General features: G+C 35.0%; 1 protein-coding gene across 1 annotated transcript in view; it reads left to right on the top strand.

The window, feature by feature from the left end:
• Positions 1-4,268: 4,268 nt before the first annotated feature.
• The window catches only part of LOC138700252 (carboxypeptidase B-like), a 114,353-nt gene continuing 92,775 nt past the window's right edge, over positions 4,269-25,846 (top strand). The window contains exon 1 of the mRNA XM_069826745.1: positions 4,269-4,923. Within this exon, the coding sequence (XP_069682846.1) occupies positions 4,414-4,923 (510 nt within the window). The 5' untranslated portion in view covers positions 4,269-4,413. The remainder of the gene's footprint in view (positions 4,924-25,846) is intronic.

Here is a 25,846-nt window from a genome sequence, read left to right as displayed (position 1 = left end):
GGAAGCCCGCGCTAAGAATGTCTATGAATACGGCTAAAGTTTAAAGTGGGATAATTGTTCGATTATTATTTTCTCACTTTCAACTACCTAGATAAGTCTAACTTTAGGAAGCATTTGCCTCTAAATTAATTATATTCGTCTTCTTGTATATCTTAAGGTTGTATTCCTCACATATTTCAATAATATATAGGACTACTCAATTGACATCAGATAATTTTCACATTCATATAAGTGTACATTAAAATACCTACACGTTTATTCTAGATGCCTGGTTTTAACCTCTTTGTTCATTGCCTAACAACGTAATCCTTACATATCTTTGTCAGCACCGGTACTGTTATAATGTGACAGGTTTTGAAGATCATTCAGCCTACTCCATAATCTGTTTTAAATTGGCTTGTATTGTATTGCATTGTATATTCCATGGCATTCGTACATTTCTTCACAGCTAGTAGGGTAAACTAGGTAGTTATTGACCAGTATACGGTGATTGACCGCTTCCTTTTTTGAAGTATATTGTGAATAAACCACGATCGTGATTTCACTTTTTGCTGCATATACCTCTAGTAACAACCCTTATTTGTGGTTAGTTGTCGCTGTTCATCCCACTGAGTTAGTGTCTGTTGTCTGAGAGGACTGAAATCGATTGGAAATGCAACTGAACGTAAACAAGTGTAAGTAACTAGAGAAATTGCTAAGAATAATGCACACAATCATTTATTTATTCTGCAAAGAATGCTTAAATTCTGGTGCTCGTTTTTACACTCACAATGTGAGAAAAGGTATAAGGTTTCCGTCCACAGAATATTATTTTGTTAAAGTTTTTATATGACATAAAAATGCCCCGTGGTCAATCACTATAAAGTGTATGTCCGCAAACTACAGTGATTGGTCGTTCATAAATTATTTGTTAGAATAATGACCAATTTGCTCCAATTCTATATATGTTATCGGTTAAATGATGGGGATTTTTACAGGACTGATACTATATTATAATGCCTAAGCCAGGTAAAGTGCATTATACAGGGGAAGCTTTACGAAACGCTACAGAACCTGTCCGCAATGGATTTGATTTAAATGAAGCTGCCAAGAAGTTTGGTGTCCTGAAAGCAACCTTTGCGTCCAGAAACAAATATCCCGTTGAAGGAAAAGTGTTCTTTGGTCCTCGTCCAGTGCTGGGTGAAGCCATTTGTAATAACATCAGAGAAATGACACACACTTGCTTCTGATAAGGCACAAAAGAGAAAAATGGAAGAAGAGGCAAGAGAAGAAAGGAAGCGAATAAGAAATGAAACAAAAGGCAGCGAGAAGAGTTCTTTTCTTATTTTTTTAATTTGGTTATTTAACGACACTGTATCAACTACGAGGTTATTTAGCGTCGATGGGATTGATGATAGCGATATGGTATTTGGCGAGATGAGCCCGAGGATTCGTCATAGATTACCTGAAATTTGCCTTACGGTTGGGCAAAACCTCGGAAAAACCCAACCAGGTAATCAGCCCAAGCGGGAATTGAACCCGCGCCCGAACGAAACTTCGGATCGGCAGGCAAACACCTTTGCCGACAGAGCTACGCCGGTGGCGAATAGTTCTTAATGAGAAAGATCAGAAGAAGAGAAACGAAACAGACAAGAAAAAAGTGAAAATTGTGAAAATGTGTTGTTCAATCACTAATAAATGAGTATTCAATAACTGTGCAGTAGACGGTCAATCACTAATAAGCGTGTGGTTAATAACTGTGCAGTAGACGGTCAATAACTGTAAAAGTGGACTTGTTGTGTTTATTTAATTTATCTTTGCATTAAAATTTTCTTTTTTCTTTTGTTTATTGATTTTGATTTGTTTCTGAATCTTCACTTGACCCAATGCCTTTAAAATTCTCTCAATAAGTTACCACTGTTTTCCGCTATTTCATTGTTTTATTATTCATTAGCTTAAGTGGTCAATCACTATACAGTTTACCCTATATGGAACATGTCAGAAGAATTTTAATAGCACTAAAAAGTCTTAATTATAGTCACAGTCTAGTTGAAATACATACAGAAGTGTTTTACAATATAGTCTACTAGTACAACACAAAGGGTTAATAGTGATACTTAATACAAGACATAAATATTCATGAAGCATTGTTGAATGTCATAAATTCACCTACAGAATAGAAGGCGTGAGAAATTAGGTACTTCTTTAATTTGGCCTTATAATCTTATATTTTGAGTTTCATTTTGTATATCAATAGGGAGTCTATTAAAAAATGTTACTGTCATATAACGCACTCATTTTTTATTTGCCGATGGAGTATATGAGTAATTTTTGACGAGTATTTATGCTATGAACTGTTGAATAAGTTATAAAGTTTTCACGATTACATATGAGCAGAGACCGGAAATTTGTCAGAATGCCTTTTTAAATGAGTTAAATCTATCTTCATTTTGAAAGTAAATCTGTACGAATTGTACCTTTGTGATTGAAACGTCACAGTTTTATGTTGCCCTTTTCTGCCTTTTTAATATAAGTGCCTAATTTACAAAATAAATACTTTTTTTGCCTTTATTTGATTATTTATCTATTATTTATTAATTTATTATTAAAAATTGCCTACAGATATATTTCAATTTATTTCTATAACCGCTACAATGAAAGTGACTTCACCGAATGTATATTTTATCTTTCAGTCAGTTCATATTCTCTTTGCAACAATGAGTGCTGCCGTGCAAAAATGTATAACAGTAAGCGTTTTAATTATCGCTCGTGTTTATTTGACAAGGCAACAATGAGTGCGGGTTTAACGTTATTTTTAACGGTTATTTTTCTTTCTGTTTTCAATGCGACATTCATGTAGCTAGCAGCAAGATGCCGAAATTTAGTGTTCCTTTACGCAGTAAATTGCAAAGTTACGTTAATACTTTTGGATCCGACGTATTTTGTACTGACGGTAAAGTACTTACATGCAAAATATGTAAACAGTCAGTGAACTACGAAAAGAAATATTTCATATCACAACATATCAGTACAACAAAAATGCACTTTCCAAGGGTACTGGGAAGAAGATTTCTTTGCTTCCAACAGTAACTGCAACATCGAGTCGAAAATCTCAATTTGCATTCGACTTAGGTAAAGCTTTTCTTGCTGCCGAAATCCCTTTGTGGAAAGTGCAAGGTTGTGGGTCTAGTGGAAGGTTTTTGTAATTGCCTGTTATTGCGTATTTTAGCTATTTACATGCCTTTTTGCCTGCCTATTTTAATGATTCATAATGCCTAAACTTCCGGTCTCTACATATGAGGAAGTTTATTAATGAAAACATATATCGACAAGTCAAGGGCATTATTTCTAGATGTTTTTTAATGGTTCTACACGATTCCCTAGTTTTTGAACCTATTATTATTATTATTATTATTATTATTATTATTATTATTATTATTATTATTATTATTATTATTCTAATTACTCTTTTTATAGTAGGAATATACTGTTACTATCTGTAAAATTTCCCAGAATATTATTCCAAAACTCATTATCTTATTCAGTTTTGTGTGTAAAATTGTAGTGTACTTTGTAAATTTGTAGTGTTTTTTTGTAACGCAGTTTTACTCCTGGTTGAGTGTTAGAGAAGGCCGTATGGCCTTAACTCTGCCAGGTTAAATAAATTATTATTATTATTATTATTATTATTATTATTATTATTATTATTATTATTATTATTATTATTATCGTGTGGAAGTATGCAAAGTATATTGTTTTTAAGATATTGCATTGTTTTTAAGGCTACACTACATACGATACGAGAATTTAACATAAAGGGTTACAAAATCAGAAGAAATTTTCAGTAAATCTTCATCTTCTTTTCAAATCTTCAACGAACTGTCTTTCAGTGGGGCTAGATCCGGCTTCAAGTAAGAATGTTGGAAATCCCTGCATTAATTAATCAGGCGCCGATAGGTGTTTCCTCCTCAGATAGAGGGACGCGGGGTTCTTCTCAAACAAAGCAGAGGTGGGGATGATGGCCTACTATGCTTCGTCGCTTCGTTTATAACATTGACTGGCAACAGAAGCTCTCGAGTCCAACTCTGACCTAGTAAGAACGCACAACAAGAAGCAGAAGACATTTCCTAGTCAGTGTCATTTACTGTCGTAACAATTCCGCCGGAACAGTTCTGTGTTTCTGTTCTAAAATACTTGGACAAAGATGACATTCATAGTGTGCTATCTCCAGTTCGCGAATAACAATTCATTTGTTTTTTATTTCGGATTCGGCAACAACGATTGATTGTTAGTTGCTATGAATAAGTGGCATAATAAAAATGTTGGTGTGTGATTATCTTGAGTCACAGCGAGTGACATCGAAGTGAGGTTACTGTTTTAAAATTAGTTTATCAGAAAAGAAATGTTTTATTATATAAGCTGACAAAACAAACGATGCGGCTGTGTAGGAAGGTCTCTACTGCGACATTTTGTTTGGCGCTCATTGCGTCGATAATTCCGTGTTTCGTTACGCAACAGACATACGATCGAAGCATTGTTAGCCGTGCCAATTACGACGTCAGGAAGGTCCAAACGCCTGAAGGGAGGTTTTTCAGTGGCATTTCATGGCTCGGGAATTATTTTAGCAAATTCTACAATTACTACGAGTCTGGTATGAACATGTTATGGAGTTTCGACGGCGGCATGGCTGATGATAAGTGGGATGGCAACAAGAAGAAGGTGAGCTACAAACGTCATCAACTCCTGAGGGTGATTCCGAGGACCGAGAAGCAGGTGAACGATATACTGGCTCTAAGAGAGGAGGTTGACGGCCTAATGTACTGGACCCAGCCGGTGAAGAACCACTCGGCGGATATTCTAGTTCCTCCTGATTTAATAGCCGACGTGAAGGACTTCCTCCAGGTCCGAGGTCTAGAGTTCGTCGTGCTTCTCAAGGACATACAGGTTAGTGGAAATAGGTCGTAGAGTAAGATGACGAGAAAAGTAATGTTCCGACCGAGCTGTTCTCGGCTCAATTGCATCGCGTGGAGAGAGTAGAATCTCTTTCATCTCGTGCGTACCCATTTCACATATTATTGCACATTGTGCTACACAATGCACGCTGCATCAGCCTCTCGTTCGGTTGGCGGTGTTCATTGTAAGATTCTCTGAATTCTTGTGGCGGAAAGAAAGCGCCTTGTACTCGAAATCTTTTTGCTTCCAAGTGTCTAGTTTCGCTTGTAATTCGCATTCCACTATTTTACTGTCATTGCTGATGAAGTGACAGTTCAATTCGACACAAAATTCTTTGTTTCTTTTCTGTCACAACTACCTTTCCATCAGACATGATCCTACTAATGAATGGATCTGTACATAACACACACACTGTTAATAATAGCTTGGCGCCCACTTAAAATAGACTATTTCTGGCATACAACTGTATCGAGGAAAATGGAATTTGAATACTGAAAGAACATTATAATGTAATTATTCTGTGTTAATTGTATTTATTTTTCATTAAATATAATACAATGTCAACCGTAAGTAAAGTCATTAATTTCAGGGGGTTGTTCTTTGAGATTTTTCAAAGAAAAAGGATTAAATTTATATATATATATATTTATTTATTTATTTACTTATTTATTTATTTACTTATTTACTTACTTATTTATTTATTTATTTATTCATTCATTCATTCATTTATTTAAATCCACCACCAACAGAAGCAGGCTTCCAATTACAGGTGACTTACACAGATACATACACAAAATACATAATAAGAAAAAAAACAAACAACGCAAACGAAAGAAAGAAAATACATAAAGGTAATAGATGCTAGAATATAATATTGCAGTTAATATAGTGCCAAATGTCAATATAATGATGCAAAATTATTTAAAAACTAGAATAAAAACATTATAATCACTTCTTCATAATTTAAATATCTAAGCAAATACAATTCTTTTTAATATTGTATGAAATTTTTCAACTGTTACACTGAAATCTAATTGAGAATCACAGTTTAAAGACAGAGAGTTGTAAGTATTACACATAACAAACAATGGAGAGTTCTTGAAGAAAACAGTTCTAGGAATGGGAATAACAAAAGGTTTCCTATGACGTAATTCTGTTTCTTTTTTACATGAGCTGAAGGAATTTAAGAAAATCACAGTTATTCAATATCCCGTTAACAGTCTTATAGAGTAAAATTTGACTATTTATTAATCGTCGAGATTTTAAAGTTTTATAATTAAATTCAAAAAGTAACTGATTATATGAAATTTGCTTGTCATAGGACGACACGTGATGCTTTTTAAAATATAAATAACGTAAAAATCTTTTCTGTATCCTTTCTATTTGCATCTGATGGGACTGGAACTGAGGTGACCATATTACAGTCGCATACTCCAAGGCTAACTTTGCTGGTTTTTGCTTTCTTTTCCAGTTGTTCTATGTCAAATATTTCATAGCATATTTCGAAAAAGTCATTGATTTAGTTCCCCATATGCTCAGTAAATTTAAGAGAGCAGAGTATTATGATAATACATTATTGAAATAATTTTAGTTTTGTCCTTTAAATGTGCAGAAATTTGATCTGAACAAGTGTAACTTTTTGTTCTGCAAAGGAATTTTACAATGTTACATTTGTTCGGATAAAATTTCTGCACATTTAAAGGACAAAACAATAGTAATATGCGTTACAAGAGCGGTATGTTGAAGTTTTCATGTTCGAGGATAAGTTTGAAAAAGCGAAACGTAGTTGAGCTTTTTTAATTTCCGAGAATTGAAAGAAAACATACCGCTCGTGTATCTTATATTATTTTGTGCGAAGATCGTTTATTACATACCTGAAAGAGGAATTTCTAATTAGTTGCAATGAAATCTCCATCTTGGTTTCTGTTCAATGACAGTAATTTTGCAAAAAAAAAAATATATATATATCTGTCTTCAACATTGTTGCTTTAAAATGTTTTCTGTGTTTACTATACTCCAGCAGGCCGTGATATACGTCTGTCTTTTTTTTTTCCCAGTCTATGATGAGTCTGGAATCTTGTTGATTTTTTCACGGCTTCCTTAATGTTACTTGCATCACGAATGCAGTAACTTTAGTGGAGTTGTAGAGTTTACTTAATTTTTGCAAATATTTAAAAACAAAAATTAACAGTGCAATTTAGGTGAAATTGCAGTGGTAAGTTTCCAATTTATAATTATTACTATATTGAACGTCTCTAAAAATAATATGTTAAAAGCCTAAAGCAGTAAAATGAATATGTCACTTAAGCGGTAAGAAGAGGGAAATTGTTATGTGTGTTAGGTTGGGAATACTGAATGTGGAATTTTAGACTTACCGCGGGTTGGTTTTGTGCGGAAACCAAGCAAATACGCACGATCTCGCACAAAAATTATTTCAGTCATTTATCATAATAATATACGTTCTCTTAAATTGACTGAGCATATTGGAAATTAAATCAATCGCTTTCCCAAAACATGCTATGAAATGTTACATACAAAACAATTTTTATCTCGAAAAGGAAGCATAAACAAGCAAAATTGTATTGAACTTTTTTGTTGGAAATATCTCAAAGAATAACCACTTGAAATTAATGACTTTACTTACTGTTCACCTTGTATATATTGAAAGATGAATAAGTTAAAGGCAATATCTTACAGTTCGCAACAGAACGGTAAGAGTGGTTCAGTGGATGCCGATGGGTTGTGAACTAAATCACCAGAATCTAATTTCCAGAAGCTTATATCAGTTTTGTTGAGTATGAGCCTATTATTATTAATACATCCGCCTGTCATAACAGATGACCATGTAGGTTCGGAAAACAATTTCAAGAAAATGCATGTATGGAATAGAGAGAAAAATCAATACAATAGGTAGCAATCATAGTACAATATGCAATTTAGAAAGTTTAAAAATTCAACATTATATAAATGATTATGTAAAATGCCTATAGATTTCTTTAAGATATTGAAACAAATATTTTTAATATCTTTGGATGTCACATCATATTGTTTTAAAATGTCAGTAGTATATTTAGTAGTACATTTTCTTTAGTTTAACTTTATGAATTAATTTCATTATTGCACCATTTCAACACAGTCGATTATGAATGATATGTAGTTCATAATATCTTTAAAGCAATGGTTTTCAAACTTATTAGCACTGCAAATCCCTTTCCATCCGTATTTTCGGGGACCCCTTTGAAGTCGTCAATGCAATGTTGGGTAGGTTAGATTTTGAGGTTAATATTAAGTTCATATGAGTGGTGATATTTCTGTTATATTTTCCAAAATTGACTGAATATTGACTGTATATCTGAATTAAATAATAATATACTGTCCTCAAAAATTACATAGTCTTCATTAATCAGTTACAACGGAGTTGATATTAAAAATAGTGAAGCAAAACATTACTGGTACTCCACTTTCAGTAGCCCACATTCTTCACATAATGTTCTTATATGTACTGAAAAAAAATCAAGTATATTTTTACAAGTTTCCCTAGTTCAGAGACAAATGTGAAACAGTTTTCTTATTTTAACTTAAAATGTCTTTATTTTCCGGCTCAGTGTTAGTTATCTGTAATCTCAAATCTTCTGCCACATTTAATCGACTTCTTTTGAAGGTTTTGATAAGAAAAGAGCAGAAAATGCCTGCCCACATCAGTAAGTCGTGGGAAATGACATTAAAATACATCAATAAAATGAGTAGTGTAATGGAATTATCTTAAATGAATACAACCCCTACCAAAAGTTTAAGGACACCCCTCCATAAGTGATGTTTCACTCCTGTCCTTACACTTATGTGAAACAGGGACCAAATGTCTGTGAAAAGTCAGGTTTTTACTGCAAACCCAAACTGTCTATCTTCCAATCTGTAGATTATATAACAATTCGTCTTTTTGTAAAACGTATTATGTGTCTTTCTCGTGTTAAATTTTATGTTACCTTGTTAACATGTTTCGGCCTGATATTGGCCATCATCAGAACTGGCTGTTGCTGGTCTTAGCGCCTTTTGTTTTGTTTCCTGTGGATGTGTTTGTGTAGCGTAATGTGGAGTCAAAGAGTGTGTGTGTTCTGAAATTGAGTTGTGTGATGAGAATTTCATTTGGATGTGTTTTGTGTGTTTGTATATTTCGTATTGTTCTAGCGTGTTTAGTTTCTGGCTTCCTTGACTCCACGTTACGCTACACAAACACATCCCCACAGGAAACAAAACAAAAGGCGCCATGACCAGCAACAAACAGTTCTGATGATGTCCAATATCAGGACGAAACATATTAACAAGGTAACAAAATTTAACGCGTGAAAGACACATAATACGTTTTCCAAAGTGATATAGAGTTAAAATTTGTGTACTGTTATGAAACTTATTCAAAAATTACATATTTTGTAGGGGAAAAATTAATTACTCCAGAATTGGTTGATTTAGATCAATAAATTCTGGAATGGAGTTAGATATTATCTGAAGTCGTTCTTCCACATCCCAATAATCTGCCACTTCACATCCATACTCACTGAATTTCGACCTATTTTCTTTTTTTCAAGGAAGAAATCTAATCTTTCCACACTTGTAGCAAACTCCACAGCTGATTACTAAAAATGAAGGGAAGAAGCTGATTGATCAATCTTATCAACTCCCAATGTTATGGTGTAAATGACAGTGGCGGTCCCGGGTCTATTTGCCGCGAATTTCAAGTGCAAGAGAATTTTGGAAAATGGAAAATTTTACTAAAGAAAAAAATAACAATCTGGAATGCAATGCCTGTACGAATTGTCACAATTTTTTTTAAACAAAAAGCAATAATTTGTATTAACCAATCATCACAATATAAAAATACGTCAGGACTGTCGCTGGGCAGTAACCTGAACACACGTTTCAGCGTCACATTGTTGACAAGTAACTCCATCTGTTAGCACAAACATAAAGCATCTAATAGATGCTATAGAGTTACCAACAACGAAAAAAAAAAAAAAAAAAGCAATAATTGCACAAGAAGTCTTTCAGATATGCTTAACTCTATCCCAAAATTCACTGATGTAAGTCAAACCATTCTGAAGTATAGGGTAAAGGTTGGTAATACTGTGATACGAGTAATATTGTGATAGTTCTGTTTTAGAATTTATTACAATTTTGCTGAGCGAAAAGAAGATCGGTTTTTTTGAGTCAACGTATTAAGAGAATGTTCGTGGACAAGTTGCTGTATAGAACTGGTCCTTCTCTCGCTCAGTAAAATTGTAATAAATCCTCAAAAAGAACTATCACAATATTACTCGTATCACAACATTACCAACCTTTACCCTAATTCATATTTTTCCTAAAAAAATATGTAATTTTTCAATAAGTTTTCATAACAGAAAAATGTTATATAATCCACAGTTTAGAAGATAAACAGATTGGATTTCCAGTAAAAACTTGACTTTTCAGAGGCATTTGTTCCCTATATAAACACCAGAGGGTTTCACATAAGTATAATGACAGGAGTGATTTTAAATTTAGAATTATTGATATTAGTTCACAAAAGTACAAACTTAATAATTTAAAAAAATGATCTATATACAAAAGCAGTTATACCTAATAAATATACAATTTTGTAAACTAATTAATTTATCGCAAATCTCAATAATTTATTGGTTCAAACTTGCACTTACGACTGGTTTTAGTGCATGTTTAATCTAATCGTAATAACCATTAAAACTTTAAAACTTAGCCTATTTATCTGCTCCTTTTCAAAATTTAATACCATAAACATTTTTAAATCAACTTTTCTTTTTACTTTAAACATCTAAATTTATTCTATAACTTTCGTATTTATGTTCAGTGACAGGTTCACTTATGCATGTTAACTAATTATTCCGAATGACGGAGTGAAACATCACTTATGGAGGAGTGTCCTTATACTTTTGGTAGGAGCTGTAAATGGCTGGAAAGCAGTCAAATTTACATGATCAATATTTTATTGGATGCTAAATATTCTGAGCTTGGCTTCGGAAATATCACAGAATTTGTTCCTATCACACAACCAATAACACACTAAACACGTCTTTCTATGTCTTATTTCCAACGGCATTATCGCTTGCAATTGAAGAGTATGATCCCAAAACGCGTTTAGTCCATTTAATGAAAGGACTTTTTTACAGGTCTACGGACTGAGCTAGTTTTCAAGCGACATGTACAATAACACAAATATATCTAGGGGAGAGTCGGGTAGTATCGGACAGTGCGTTTTTTTCATTTACCACCATATGGTAGTACCTGAATGACATGGTTACGTTTCTCTATGCGACATCACAGAAACGTAACCATGTCAATCAGGTACTATCATCGTGTGGTAGATGAAAGAAACACACTGTCCGATACTACCCGATGTCCGATACTACCCGACTCTCCCCTATGTATAAATCATAAAAATGTTCAAATGGACTTCAATTATGTTCTTGAACTGTCGTCAATCAAAGGACATACTTTGCACCAAATAAGAGAATAAGATGTTAGATTTCTGCATTTCACAAACAAAGTTTTTGTAAGTTCAAAAACACACCTCACATAATTTATGAACTCTATGATTTAAATAGATGTCTGTAATTAAAATTTTATCGTAGCGTTATACTCTAAGACAGTGATGTCAAAGCAAGTGCATTTTTCTGACCTTGACGTCGTGCGCGGGCAGTAAGCGCAAAGTTTGGAAAGAGGAAGGGATGTGTATATGAATAAGCAACCTGTCGGATTAAGAAAACAGTGGTGCACAAACTTCAAACGGAACGTTAAATTTTATGTCGTTATTTTTATATAGCTTCTTTCTGTTTAATATTATCTATATTGTCTGTAAAACAAAAGTACTAATAATTTCTTAATATTGCAGTTGTGTTTTAAATGTTAATAACATAATAAAGAGTTAAGAAGGAATATTCACATAAATTCCATAGTAGTACAACTATACTGTACTATGAGGATGAAACACATCATTCATAAAGAAAGTGATATCCCAAAAAAAGAGATTGAGTATGACATGATAAGTTGGAATTGATATTGATTGTACCTTTAGCCTTATAAAAGTAATCAATAAACTAATCAAAACAATATTACAGTACAAAGCAAAGTTACCTAGGTGCTGTATATGTTTTAAGTATAACTAATATTCCATAACAAAAATCTTATCGCATTATGCTTTTAAGGTGATATTGGTGAGCAAGTTCCTATCATCAGAGTATTAAATTATTTTCTCGAAATGTGCTGAAGCCATAGAGCTGACATTTTTACAACACATGGGCACGTACTCGTATATTTTGCTTATGATGTAACAGTAGTTGCTTTGTTAATTCATTTCCTTACAAACAATTTCCATGCGAATATTTTTAAAATTTTCAATACACTATCGTCAGTAATACGTATTTACGAAAACATTAGATTTACGAAAACATTCTGTAAGGCTACTAAATAAATAGGCACATATCTGAAAATTTCACTTTTCTATAAAAAAAAGTTGAGAAAATATTTCTTTTGAATAAAAAAATCAAACTTGTGAAAAATGAGCATTAAAATTAAAACTTACATTCTTATAATGCACTTATACTTCTCAGACAAATCTAAAAATTAACATGGATACAGTTTTAATAAGTTTTCTTTCCTTTATCTATTGAATCAGTTCTGACCATCCCTGAATATAGCTCGACCAAGCGGCATATAAGGTACTACCTCTTTCGTCTGTCTCTTTCCTTTCCGCTGTAAAGCGCTCAGGCTGTCCTGAGCTCTAAAGCGCGCGCTTGCTCTATGGGCATCAATTGACATGACTGCTCTAAGAAATATGTCTGGACTTGCGTCATGATCTTATGAAATAAACGCTGATATATGAATCCTCATGGGGAAGCAATTTTCTCATGAAATTTCGGCCAGTGTATGGGACTGGTGCCCATCCAGCATCGTGATTAATTTGGGAAGCTATGGTAGGTAGCGAAACTCAAGTCCGTGAACTAGCTGTAACACCTGGGAGGATTATACGAAAACAGTGTCCCCGCACTCTCTGAAAAAAAAATGTTTTATTTAACGATGTTCGCAACTGCCGAGATTATATCAGCGTCGCCGGTGTGCCGGAATTTTGTCCCGCAGGAGTTCTTTTGCATGCCAGTAAATCTACTGACATGAGCCTGTCACATTTTTAAGCACACTTAAATATCATCGACCGGATCGGGGTCGAACCCGTAACTTCGAACACAAAATGCCAGCGCTATAACAACTGCGCTACCGAGGCCGACTACTCGCTGAATGATCGTTTATCTCTGAGGAGATACGTCGACGTGAGACCAGAAATTGGCTTGTCGGCTTTGGTCGTATGGAATGTCGTACTCGGGAAGCGGAATTCTCGACACCAGAAATCTCATATACCACCTAGTCTCTTTCCATTGATACCAATATAATGTTTCTAAGTGTCTCCTAACGATAGGCTAGTTATTCAAGTTTGTAATCGGAAAGATCATTTTTATAGTAACACTGTATTTGTAAGCCAATAAATTAGATTGTTGTTGTTTCTATTAGGAGACCTGCTGTTAATTTGAAAATATATATTCCATGGCAGGTAAAAAACGTTGTGGTAGACCAAAGTCCGTAAAAAGAACTATGTGAAAGCTGGGGTGGTTTTACAAGGAGTCCAGGAAGTTATACAAAATTCAGAATATGGAACATCCAGTGAGAATCAAGTTGCGAAGCGATAGTAGATGAGCTACTCAACTGTGTGACGTATTCTCAGAAATTGATTTACACATTAATAAATCATACTCTTTTACGTACAAAACTGTATTATTAGACTTAGTTTTCTACAAACTTACTTCTTAACAAAGTTAGAGGATTTTCAAGTATTTCGTGACTTTTCGTTAATTTTAGTCTATATTTCTCTGTGGGATCCTTTATATAACGTATTTTATTCCGTTGTAGAAATTAGGTCAGTGAATTTTATTAGTGACGATATTCTTCAGGTAACCTACGTCTCTACCAACCACAAGTGTAGCTCAGGCAGTAAGCGTGTTTGATTGCTGATCCGGAGCTGCGCTTGGGAGTGAGTTCAATTCCAGTTTGGGTTGATTATCTCTCAGGAGTTTTCCTCCTGTAAGGCAAATGTCAGGTAATCACATGGCAAGTCTTCGGTCTTGTCTCGTCAAATCAATTTCATTATCACCAATCTCCTTCAAGGGTAAATAGTCTGGTAGTTGTTATAGCGTCGTTTAGTAACGGATTAAAATAGAAAATTCTTATGATGAAGGATGGGTGCAGCGGAAAAAAATTCTCTCCCCCACCGCTCCACCCATCCTTCAATTCAATTCAATTTATTTGGCCATTAGACATACAGTTTTAGGCTTCGTCAGAATACATTGAAAAAAAACATATAAATACATTTTTAAAAACACTAATAATAGAAACAGTAAAATTTAAGTAATGCAATGAAACATGAAATAATTTGAAACTTTTAAATTGAAGAAAACTAACTAAATTGCAATTAAACTTATTTATTAAAATACAATTTCATACAAATTTGTGTTGAAAAACTCAGCAACAGAATAATAATTGTAACTAATATAAATAACTTTATTTATTAAAAAACAATTTCGTGTGAATTTATGTTAAGAAACTCATCTACAGAGTAGAAAGGATTAATTAAAAGCCAATTATAAAACCTAGCTTTGAAACTATTGGTTGGTAACTTATAATATTGACTGGGAAGCTTATTATATAATTTCATCCCCATGACAGAAAAATTTGTACTAGTTTTATGTAATCTACAGTATGGAATATTAATTTGTTCACTATTTCTAATATCATGCCCATGTATATTGGCTATTAATGAGTAATTGTCTATATTTTGTCGAGTGTAAAGGACTTGGTCGTATATATATATATATATATATATATATATATATATATATATATATATATATATATAAATTTATGACAGTTAATATCTGTGATTGTTTGAAAAGAGGTCAACAATGTTCATCATATGGTAACGCAGAATTCCTACACGAAAAATATCATATGTACTTCGGTACATCATAATAATAAAAAATTCTTATCCAAGAGTTTTCCAGTTTCACTTCCTTTTTCATTTTTCATAGCGAATTTTATCGTTCACTTAAATTCATAAGCTACAGAGAGCAGTACATGAGTTATGGAAAATAAATAAGAACTATAATAAGACTAAAACTATGGCATTTTGTGGCAAATCTCCTGTAAGATCTAAAATAGTAATAGGAAAGAGTATCATAGAACAGGTAAATAAATTTAAATTTTTGATCGTTGCCTTATCTTATAAAGGAGACTATGATCAAAAAGAAAAAACAGAAAAATTTAATTACATAAATGGAACAATAAGAAGAACCCTGAATTCAAAAGCTATAAAAGATACATTGTTAAAATTTTATAAGGTGATGTCAACGCCCAGTTTACTATATGGAAGCGAAACATGTGTTATGACAAAGAAAGATGCCTCTAGATTGCAAACAAATGAGATGAAATTTTGAGAAGCGTAGCAGGTTACAGGAAAATAGAACATAAAAGAAACGAAGAAATAAGAGAAGAACTTGAGATATATGAATTAAACAACAAAATAGAAGAACACAGAAATACATGGATGTCTCACATTTCAAGGATGCAGGAGGACAGGATACCATATAAGTTTTGGAAATATAAACCTCGGAGATATTGGAAAACCAGCCAAAAGATGGATGGACCAATTTCAGTAGATGCTACAGGAATCAATTTCCTAATGCATGAATGATGATATGCCGATGATCAAGTCATAATTTCCAATTCAGAGGATAATTTACAAAGAGGATTATATACATTAAATAAAACATTTTTGGATGGAAATTTTGGGATGGAAATTTCAGCACAAAAAGGAAAAGTAATGGCATTTTTAGGACAAGACCCAGTCAGAAGTAAGATAATACACAATAATCAATGCCTCGAACAAGTACAAAATTTCAATTATCTGGGTTGTGATCAAAGCAACGGAAATGAAATTTTTCGGGAGGATAGCAGGATATACTCTTTTAGACCGAAAAAGGAATGAAGAAATTTTAGAACAATTAGAAGTAGAGTCAGTAGAAGAAAAAATCAGCAGATACAAATTCAATTGGCTAGATCATGTAAGAAGAATGGAAAATTTAAGAATCCCAAAAATTATGATGCAGTATAAACCTAGAGGACATCGTCGACCAGGAAGACTGCTAGATGGGGCCGAAACAGGCCTACAGAGGCCTAATTCGTGAAGGATGATGATGATGATGATGATGATGATTGAAATTCATCGACCTCCCAGGGATTTCAAAACAGGAAAACGCGATGTTTCGATGATACCCATTTCTAGACCTAGGATCTGAAAAGCATACTTCAGCACACTTAGGTGATAGCCGTGACGGTCAGTCATTAAACAATAATTACTTTTTAAACGGTGCTGTCGTCAGGTCTGTTACGCAAGAGTCGCAGTTAGGATTCCATCAGCGGCCAGCCTAGAGGCTAACTTCACAGACTGGTATGCGTCACGTCATAAGATCGATTGCCCCACTTTTCCGTCTATTCATTTGTTTCCAGTCTAATTGTTCAACATATTTTATTTTATAATTATATTCATCTTCTTTTATGAAATCAGACACATGTAGAGCATTTCTTGGTTATACCGAATTATAATGCGACTAGTCGAGTATATGCAAGAAATGTGAGCAAATATTTGCGAATCAATGAACGAATATAAACATAAAATCCATACAAAAATTAATGGAAATTTTAATATAAACACGATGAAGCAAAAATTTGAATATGGAAAGATACGAACCTAGAAACTTTGCGGTCACATTGGAGGCACGCTTTGGTAAGTAAAATGGAAGCGCCTGCGTGCCCAAGAGTGCCTAGAAGCTTGCTCTGGAAGTGTGATCACATTGGATGCATGTAACCGCCTCCACTTCCAGTCTAGTTGTCGAAATGGATTGTACGAAATGGAAACATAAAAATTGGAGATTTATCCTTCGGAAAGATTGAAAAATTCAAATATCTTGGAGCAACAGTAACAAATATAAATGACACTCAGGAGGAAATTAAACGCAGAATAAATATGGGAAATATGTGTTATTATTCAGTTGAGAAGCTTTTGTGATCTAGTCTGCTGTCAAAAATCTGGAAGTTAGAATTTAAAAAACAGTTATATTACCGGTTGTTCTTTATGGCTGTGAAACTTGGACTCTCACTTTGAGTGAGGAACAGAGAGTAAGGGTGTTTGAGAATAAAGTTCTTAGGAAAATATTTTGGGCTAAGAGGGATGAAGTTACAGAAGAATCGAGAAAGTTACACAACACAGAACTTCACGTATTATTTTCTTCACCTGACATAATTAGGAACATTAAATCTAGACGTTTGAGATGGGCAGGGCATGTAGCACGTATGGGCGAATCCAAAAATGCATATAGAGTATTAGTTAGAAGACCGGAGGAAAGAAGACCTTTAGGGAGGCCGAGACGTAGATGGGAGGATAATATTAAAATGGATTTAAGGGAGGTGGGATATGATAATAATAATAATAATAATAATAATAATAATAATAATAATAATAATGGTTTATTTTAACTGGCAGAGTTAAGGCCATTCGCCTTCTCTTCCACTCAACCAGTATGATAGAAAATTACTATAATGCTATGAATATATCATAATTAATACAATACAATACAATACAATTCAAAGCAATACAATACTACAACACAAGACAATATAATACATAATTAATATAATACAAAGACAATTCTTTTCACCTTCACAACACCAATAAAATAATTATATAATAATAATAATAATAATAATAATAATAATAATAATAATAATACCTAAATTAAATTAAATTATTAAACTCGATCACAATTATAACTTCAATTTGACTGCGCCCGTAAGAAATCGTTTAGCCTTTTCTTGAAAGTGGTTATTATCTGGCAGCCCCTAATCTCCTGAGGTAGAGAATTCCATTCACAGGGGACTGAGACAGTAAAAGAGGATGATAGAGACTGGATTAATCTTGCACAGGATAGGAACCGATGGCGGACTTATGTGAGGGCGGCAATGAACCTGCGGGTTCCTTAAAAACCATTTGTAAGTAAGTATTAAGCCGCACGCCGTGGCGTCGTGGTCTAAGGCATCCTGCCTAGGACTCGCGTTACGGAATGCGCGCTGGTTCGAGTCCTCATGGGGAAAGAAATTTTCTCATGAAATTTCGGCCAGTGTATGGGACCGGTGCCCACCCAGCATCGTGATGCACTTGGGGAGCTACGATAGGCAGCGAAATCCGGTTGCAAATGCCAGCTATAACGGCTGGGGGGATCATCGTACTAACGACACGATACCTCCATTCTGGTTGGATGATCGTCCACCTCTGCTTCGGCATGTGGGCGTGAGGCCAGCAGCCGGCTGTTCGGTCTAGGCCCTTCACGGGCTGTAGAGCCACGGTTTATTATTAAGTAAGTATTAAATTAGCTTGTGATGTGAGTCAATTGGCTGTCCCGGAGAAGGATTACTGAGTGCTTGTAATCTAAGAGTGTTTCAAACCAATCTTAAAATCTACAACTTAGTATAGATCAGGCCTGGGCGTTAATAACTCAATCGACTCACTGCAGACTATCCCTTAACTCCCCACTCCACCTTCCCCGGCAGAGACAGTTATGTTTCGGACCGATACGAGTAGACCTGAAGACAAGCATTGCTGAGTGACGGAATGTATAAGGCAGGCATCATAGCTTTCGGATGTCGCTGGTCGCTTAAAATCCACCACTGATGCACAGTCCCTTACTGTGCGTCTTTTTCTAAAGCAGTGTAAGCAAAAAGGACATGAACGCGGGTATCTCCTTTCCTTTTCCCTTCCCCTTTATGCCCAGGGCTGCTATAAGGTCTCGCAAGCAGGGATTACCGACGATAGGAATGCGAACGAAACAATTCGATAAGGAAGAGCGGGCGAAAGGAAAGGTCACGAGATAACTTGAATGATATTCAAGAGTACAGTGGGAATAGAAACGACATCGTTAGAATCAGTCTTGCGTTGTGATAGTTACATTACGGTTTTAGTTTCAGTTCCACTGCATGTAAATAAGTGTCTTGTTCCAAATGCGTTTATTTTATTATGTAGTGATGGAGCGTTCCCCTCGCAGAGTATCATTATTTTATTCGTAAACATAATGTTGTGCGTTTAATTCGCTTCGAATTTTTCTCTTGCTACGCTCTTCATTTCCACAGGCGATGTCCCCATCTGTTCATCTTCTTGAAAGAGGCAATACTTCCATCGCCCCGTACCTCTCGCTCCCTCTGCGTGCCTACATACACACGTCAAAACAGACAGTAACGTCACCACTGTTTTTCGGTAATCGTTCCTTGCGAGAGCTATATAATCCCCATTTCAGTTTGGTTGAAAGGCTTTTCCCCTCTACTCACACTCTCTACCATCAGCGAAGGAGAAGATGCTACTGTCCATCTCAAAAACGTTCGATTTTGTTTTGTAGGCTATTTTAGGACGCTTTATCAACAACTTAGGTTATTTAGCGTCTGAATTGATAATGCCGGTGAAATGAGTCCGAGGTCCAGCACCGAAAGTTACCCAGCATTTGCTGATATTGGGTTGAGGGAAAACCTCGGAAAAAACCTCAACCAGGTAACTTGCCCCCACCGGGAATCGAACCCGGGCCACCTGGTTTCGCGGCCAGATGCGTTAGCCGTTACTCCACAGGTGTGGACAAAACGTTCGACTAATTGGCTTTTAACACAGTGACAAATTTCATTATTTATAATTTGTACCAGTAATCTATATTTCGAAAGTCTATACTAAGAATTTATATTTCATTTTTATTGCTGTTTATATCAACTGGGATATTAAAAGCTACTGACAGCAGAAGATAAATGTTTTCTCCACTGCTAGTTGCTACTCTAAGCATACACAACGGGACAATCAGCACTGTGTCACTCCCCCCTGACTTCATAACACAAACTAACATTCCTTAATTAAATTAATGATTAGTTGAAAATATTGTAATATCGGCACTAAAGTATATACCGGTACTCAAACATGTAATAGTCAAACGTCCGTATGGCTATATTTTATATTTACTTATACACTTTATTTAATATGTTATCTTCTTGTCTGTGAGGGGTGTAGGTATGAGAGGTAACAGCTACCGCTCCATCGCTGACAGCCTCAGGGGAAGTAGAAAGGGAAAGAAATGCCTTCACATTCTCTCAACTTGTATGAAATGTCATTTAGATATTAGTCTCTCATACCCCATATCCCTTTCATCATTTTCTTATGTCAGTCGTTATTGAACCCGCGTATAAGGAGACAAAGGCAAACATGATAACTAGTCGACCACTGATAATGACCGTGGTTACGTTTCCAGAAGAATTCCTTGACATTGACAAAGAATGTAATTTCAAGATGAACTAGAAAGGAGAGAATTGTTATTGTCTTCAGATATTTCAAGTCGCTTATTTAACGATGCCGTAGCAACTACTAGATTACTAATTTAGCCGGAAATAACAGAGTCGCGACTATAGTATTTGGCATAAAAAGTTGGTTCTGCTTCGGCATGTGGGCGTGAGATCAGCAGCCGGCTGGTCGATCTGGGGCCTTCATGGGCTGTAGTGCCACGGATTAAAAAGTTAGAGTTTAATCAAGAAAAATAAACTACGGAAAAATGGATTTGAAAGTAAAATGAATGTTTATGTAAAGTAAAATTCTCCTCCGCTACATTCATCTAGTAACTTCAGGCAGCTTTAGAACAAAAAGTTACTAGATTTGTAATCAGAAATTTATAAAAAGAATTCTTTGATGAAAAAATAATTTTGACAGCTCTTTAAATACCACGCCTCTTTACAGCCTTAATTAAAAAGAAATTAAACATATTTGTAAATCAGAATTGAACTAAATCCATTTGAGGTATGAAAATATACATTCTAAAGAAGTGAAAGAGTAAATACAATTTTTTTGGAAAATCTTCATAATTTGGAGTCTTCACTTAAATCGACAGATACATAACATAGCTGAGTCACGATATACTATAAGCCTATAAGAAAGCGGCCATTTTAACTAAAATAAACATTCCTCCATTAAAAACGAGAGATAAAGTACATTAAGCACATTAGAGCTGCGGTTAGCCTTTTTGGTATTATGTGTACTATTTTTTTATAATACTCGTAGTATGAATGTTATAATCAGGCTTCGGCCTAGGGACACAGAGTAACCAGTATGAGGTTTAGAGTACACGGAGTATAAATGACGTCATGACCCGTGTGCAGTCACCCGACTGCAACAGTACAGGTGGGTCCGTAATGTGCATTACCGTTGTGTGTAGGCCTATTGCTGCTTGGCTGCGGTACGTGTAACAGGCTTCGGCGTAGGGACACCTGATTGAAGGTTACAACTCACGTTAATACTTTAATGGTAGACATTTATTGTCTACACTAGGAATGTATTGTATATACTGCATCTGTACAGGGTGAAATATATTTTGTGCTGTACTGTGACGGACTGTTTATATGTTGAGACACGAATTAACGACGCGCTTCATCTCCCACTCCACTCGACCAACACAACACTACAGACGTGGACAAATTATTAGACTAAATTAATTATATGTGCAACAAAGCTGTATTTGTCGGCAGAAATAATGAATAAAAATGTATTTTGCACAGAAATAATGAACAGAAAATTGAGTCTAGAAGTTACTAATATTTTGTGAACATTCCCTTACTCTTTATTAACATGTTGATTTTGTCAGGGATGCTGGAAACCAAAGTTTGACACTTTCTTTGAATATCAGCATCATTTAGCCAGATACCAGATAGTAATTAAATGAGTCCATATTTTGTTGTAAGCCTGTTTTTGTTCACTTTCTTCTTCAGTATAGACCACAGATTTTAAATTTCGTTCATGTCCGGTCTTCTTGCAGGCCATGGGAGAACAGACTGTTGAATATCTTCTGCAGTATATAATTAAAATACCAGTTGTACCAACACAGCCAGACAAAATATACTTAATCATTGGAAAAATATACCAGAAGATGTAAACAATCATATTTACAACAATAGAGACTCTGTGAATTAGACTGATAGTTGATATGACGAATTATATTATATTTCCAAGAAAAATGTTTTAGTCTAATAATTTGTCCACGTCTGTATAGTCAGTGCGTTTTGAACTTCATGCGTTTCTGTGTCCAGGACCGAAGCCTGGTTATAACACTTCTTGCATAAAATGTTTTATAAAAAACAGATTTATTTCAATGGTCAATATCTCGAAACAGGTTTTTGGCGCTTGGTCTCTTGTTGCGTAACTCCGTTCAATTATCACTTTGATTTCATAAAAAATTTCGTTTCATTTTCTTTGCAATTCTAAGCCAATTTACACTCACAAGTGTATTTATGTTTTCAGAAGAAAAATTTATAAATTCAGACCTGTTTACGCTCAAATATTACATTGCACAGTTACATAATATATAGACATTGACCATAACATCAGTTATAAATCATCTTAACTAGGTGTAACGTCGGTCAGCATGCCTGGACGTTATTGTTATCGAGTCTTAAATTGCACATTTCTTATTTGAACCAACTCAACTAACAGTCCCTTGAGCGACAATTATGCATAAAATATACTCAGGTATGCTGACAATAAATCTTACGTTAACGTAGGTCATGTAGGCCCTAGATATAATGATGCACATTGATGCAGTTGGATGAATGTAATGATGTCATAAAGCAAGTCCTACTTACGAGTATGTATAGAATAGATTACTACTGTATATTCCTCTTCATGTTTTGAGCCACTAGTTGGTCTTATCAGATCCTTACACCCAGTCCATGTTACTGGAGGTCGACTTACGGTTCTTTGGCTCTTGTTAATTATAGTGCATAAGTTATCAATCACTTTTATTTATAGTCACTTTAACTGCGAGGTCATTGCGCGACTGTCGACACTGTTTTTACATTGTTATCTATCGGCACGTCTCTGAACCATATACAAACAGAAGGGATTAATGCCTTGCGAGATATTGTTTCTAGATATACATTTTATTAGGCCTTATTCATGTAGGCTATTATGTGAAAATCTTCTTGTTTTATTTTCTCAATATACTTAAAGTAACGGGTGTTCACAAGTCAGGTTGATCCGGCAGTTCTTACCGTCGACAGAGAGTTTCATCGCTCGGATATTAGTTACTGTTTTAATGACTTACTTAACTGACGTACTGACTTTAATTACTTAAATATTACAAATAATCAAGTGGCACTCACAATTTGAGGCAGTAGCCGGAAAAAAGGGCTCATAAGTGAAAGCCACGCTTCGATAAAACAAAGATTGAAAAATTTATTTTCATGTAATTGCGATTTGAATGCACTTTTATCAAAATAACAATTTGCACACTGTTACAATAATACACTGTATCCCGCTTAGAGGAATCAAGAAATAAAAGCTAACCATTTAAAATCAGATGAAGATATTGTTGTGATTTACATCTGACAAGATGCAGAAACTGCCCAAGTTTATGCACCAATGCTTTAAAAACAGTTGCATGCTCATGTGCATGCGCACTAACATTTATCGTGGAAATAATCCTGGCGCCATTCAATAGAACATTCCGTCATTGGACCATTTTTCTTCATCGAGCCAACAGTCACAGGGAATGTGTATCTGGGCATTTGCAGAACTTTTATTGTTGATCAGCTCCCCCCAGAATCGGTTTTTCAGCAACATGGGGCTCCACCCCATTACTATGGAGCAGTGCATGGCTTCTTGAATGCAAACTTTCCCAATACGTTGATCGGAAGAGGAGAACCCTTGCCTGGCCACCTAGGTCGACCGACTTGACGCCCATTGACCTTCCTCTGGGGCTTTGTGACAAGTGTTGTGTATCATCGTGTTACGGTTGATACTTTAGAAAAACTGAGATAACGCATTATAAATTCAGCTGCCCTATCACTCCACAAATGTTATGGAACACTTGGCACAAGGTTCAGTACCTTTTAAATGTCTTCAGGGTAGCTCGAGGTGCACACATCGAGTTGCACTGACCATTCTCCGAAATTCGGAGAGTTTTTACATCGAGTCATACAAAAAGTTGTGTTATAAAATCATTATTTACACTTTAAATTAGCACTTATTTCTCGAGCCCTCTAAGCGGGACAAGATGTATGTGTCTACAAGTTGTTTGTTAAATGATGCATTCCGACTTCAATCAACACCACCTACATACGAGGTGGTGTTGCTTCAATAGTGCTATATATATATATATATATATATATATATATATATATATATATATATATTATTGGAGCATTTTATAGGACTTTTTTTCCAGAGAATAAATAAGATTATTAAATTATTTTCAATATTATTATATTTTAGAAGAAATTACACATCAGCATTGAACAGCGCACATTACAGAGGTTAACAAGTTCATAATCATTTCAGTAAAATAATATTTCTTACATATATCTCACAGTTACGTCATAAATTGTACCGAATACGTGAAAATCAAGAATATCTGTTGGATAAAGAATACAGATTACAGGTTATTTAGTATTAGTCTAGAATGGATTCAAACTCACTTCAAAGTTTATCTTCAGAGTGCAGTTCACACTTTAGTGCACATCCTGGATGGACTCACACTCACTTTGAGGATCATCTTCACTGATGTTCGCTGAATTCCACAACTACGCAAGGGTGCATGGTTCATTGAATTAGCTACCCTGCCCTCTGTTTACAAGGTATTGAAATGAAAATACGTATATCTTACGAGTTCAGGAGGCCAAGCCTTTGTTGTGCTATCATCATTTCTTTTCTTCCGTTTTGAGTTCTCATTTTGTGAATAATGGGTCGCTTAACGAACGAAGACAAGAATTTTCATTAAATATTTGCACCAATATGATAATTTATCTACCCGTCAAATTGTAAGGAACTACGCTCAGCGAGAATGTTCTGTTTCAAGTGAAAACGATTGATTAGCAAGATACGGACATGATATCCCTCCTGAGAGATTATTGCGTGAAAGATCGCATTTCTAACATTCTCTGATGGTTTCCGCTGGAGTTTCAAACGAGATCTTAATCCTATGGACTATTTTGTATGGAGTCAACTACAAAGGCAGTTTACTACAAAACAAGAATTCGTAATATTGAACATTTAAAACAACGCCTTCTTGAATGCTGGGACCGGCTTGGTCAAAGACAGATGTCCAGTGCTATTGGACAACAGAGAAGACGCGTACAGTACGATTATTTAGTCCTGACAGTCGCCGGAGATGTGCGCTTGGGTCAGGCGAGTCCATTTAGTTACGTCAAGGGGTGTTTGGGTTATTCATTCGCTTGCCTTCGAAGCGATAGGATGTCATGCGTGCGGTAGAGCCATATGGTTCCAGTACAATTGCATTCCTTTACCTACCGCTCGCCCTTACCTCTACTCCAGAGCTCTCCCCACTACTATTACTTCCCCTCTTTCGCGTCGCTGAGCTGTCAGGACTAAATAATCGGTGTGTACAAATGGTTGTGCGGGCAAATTGCGGTCACATAGAGCATCATTTTTAATTTTGATTATTTGAAAGATCATTAATATTATTAATTTTATCAGCATTCAGTTTCTGCACTTTTAAGTAATAAATCGTCTTCAAAAACCACATTTTTCGCATCATTGTGTATTGACCTCCATAACATTTTAATTGAGCCTTAAAAAACATAATAAAAAGTCCTGCTCATCTTTAAAGTCTGCTCTTTCCAACAGTGTATTCATTATAAATTAATGTTCTGTATTTCCGAAAATAGAATATTTCTAATTGTGTGACTTTTTTTTGCCCACTGTATACATAGAGTTATAATCTTA

Source organism: Periplaneta americana, chromosome 5 (assembly GCF_040183065.1).
Source record: "Periplaneta americana isolate PAMFEO1 chromosome 5, P.americana_PAMFEO1_priV1, whole genome shotgun sequence".
Lineage (NCBI taxonomy): Eukaryota > Metazoa > Arthropoda > Insecta > Blattodea > Blattidae > Periplaneta > Periplaneta americana.
Note: the sequence above shows the minus strand (reverse complement) of the source record. Positions and strands in the feature narration are given on the sequence as shown.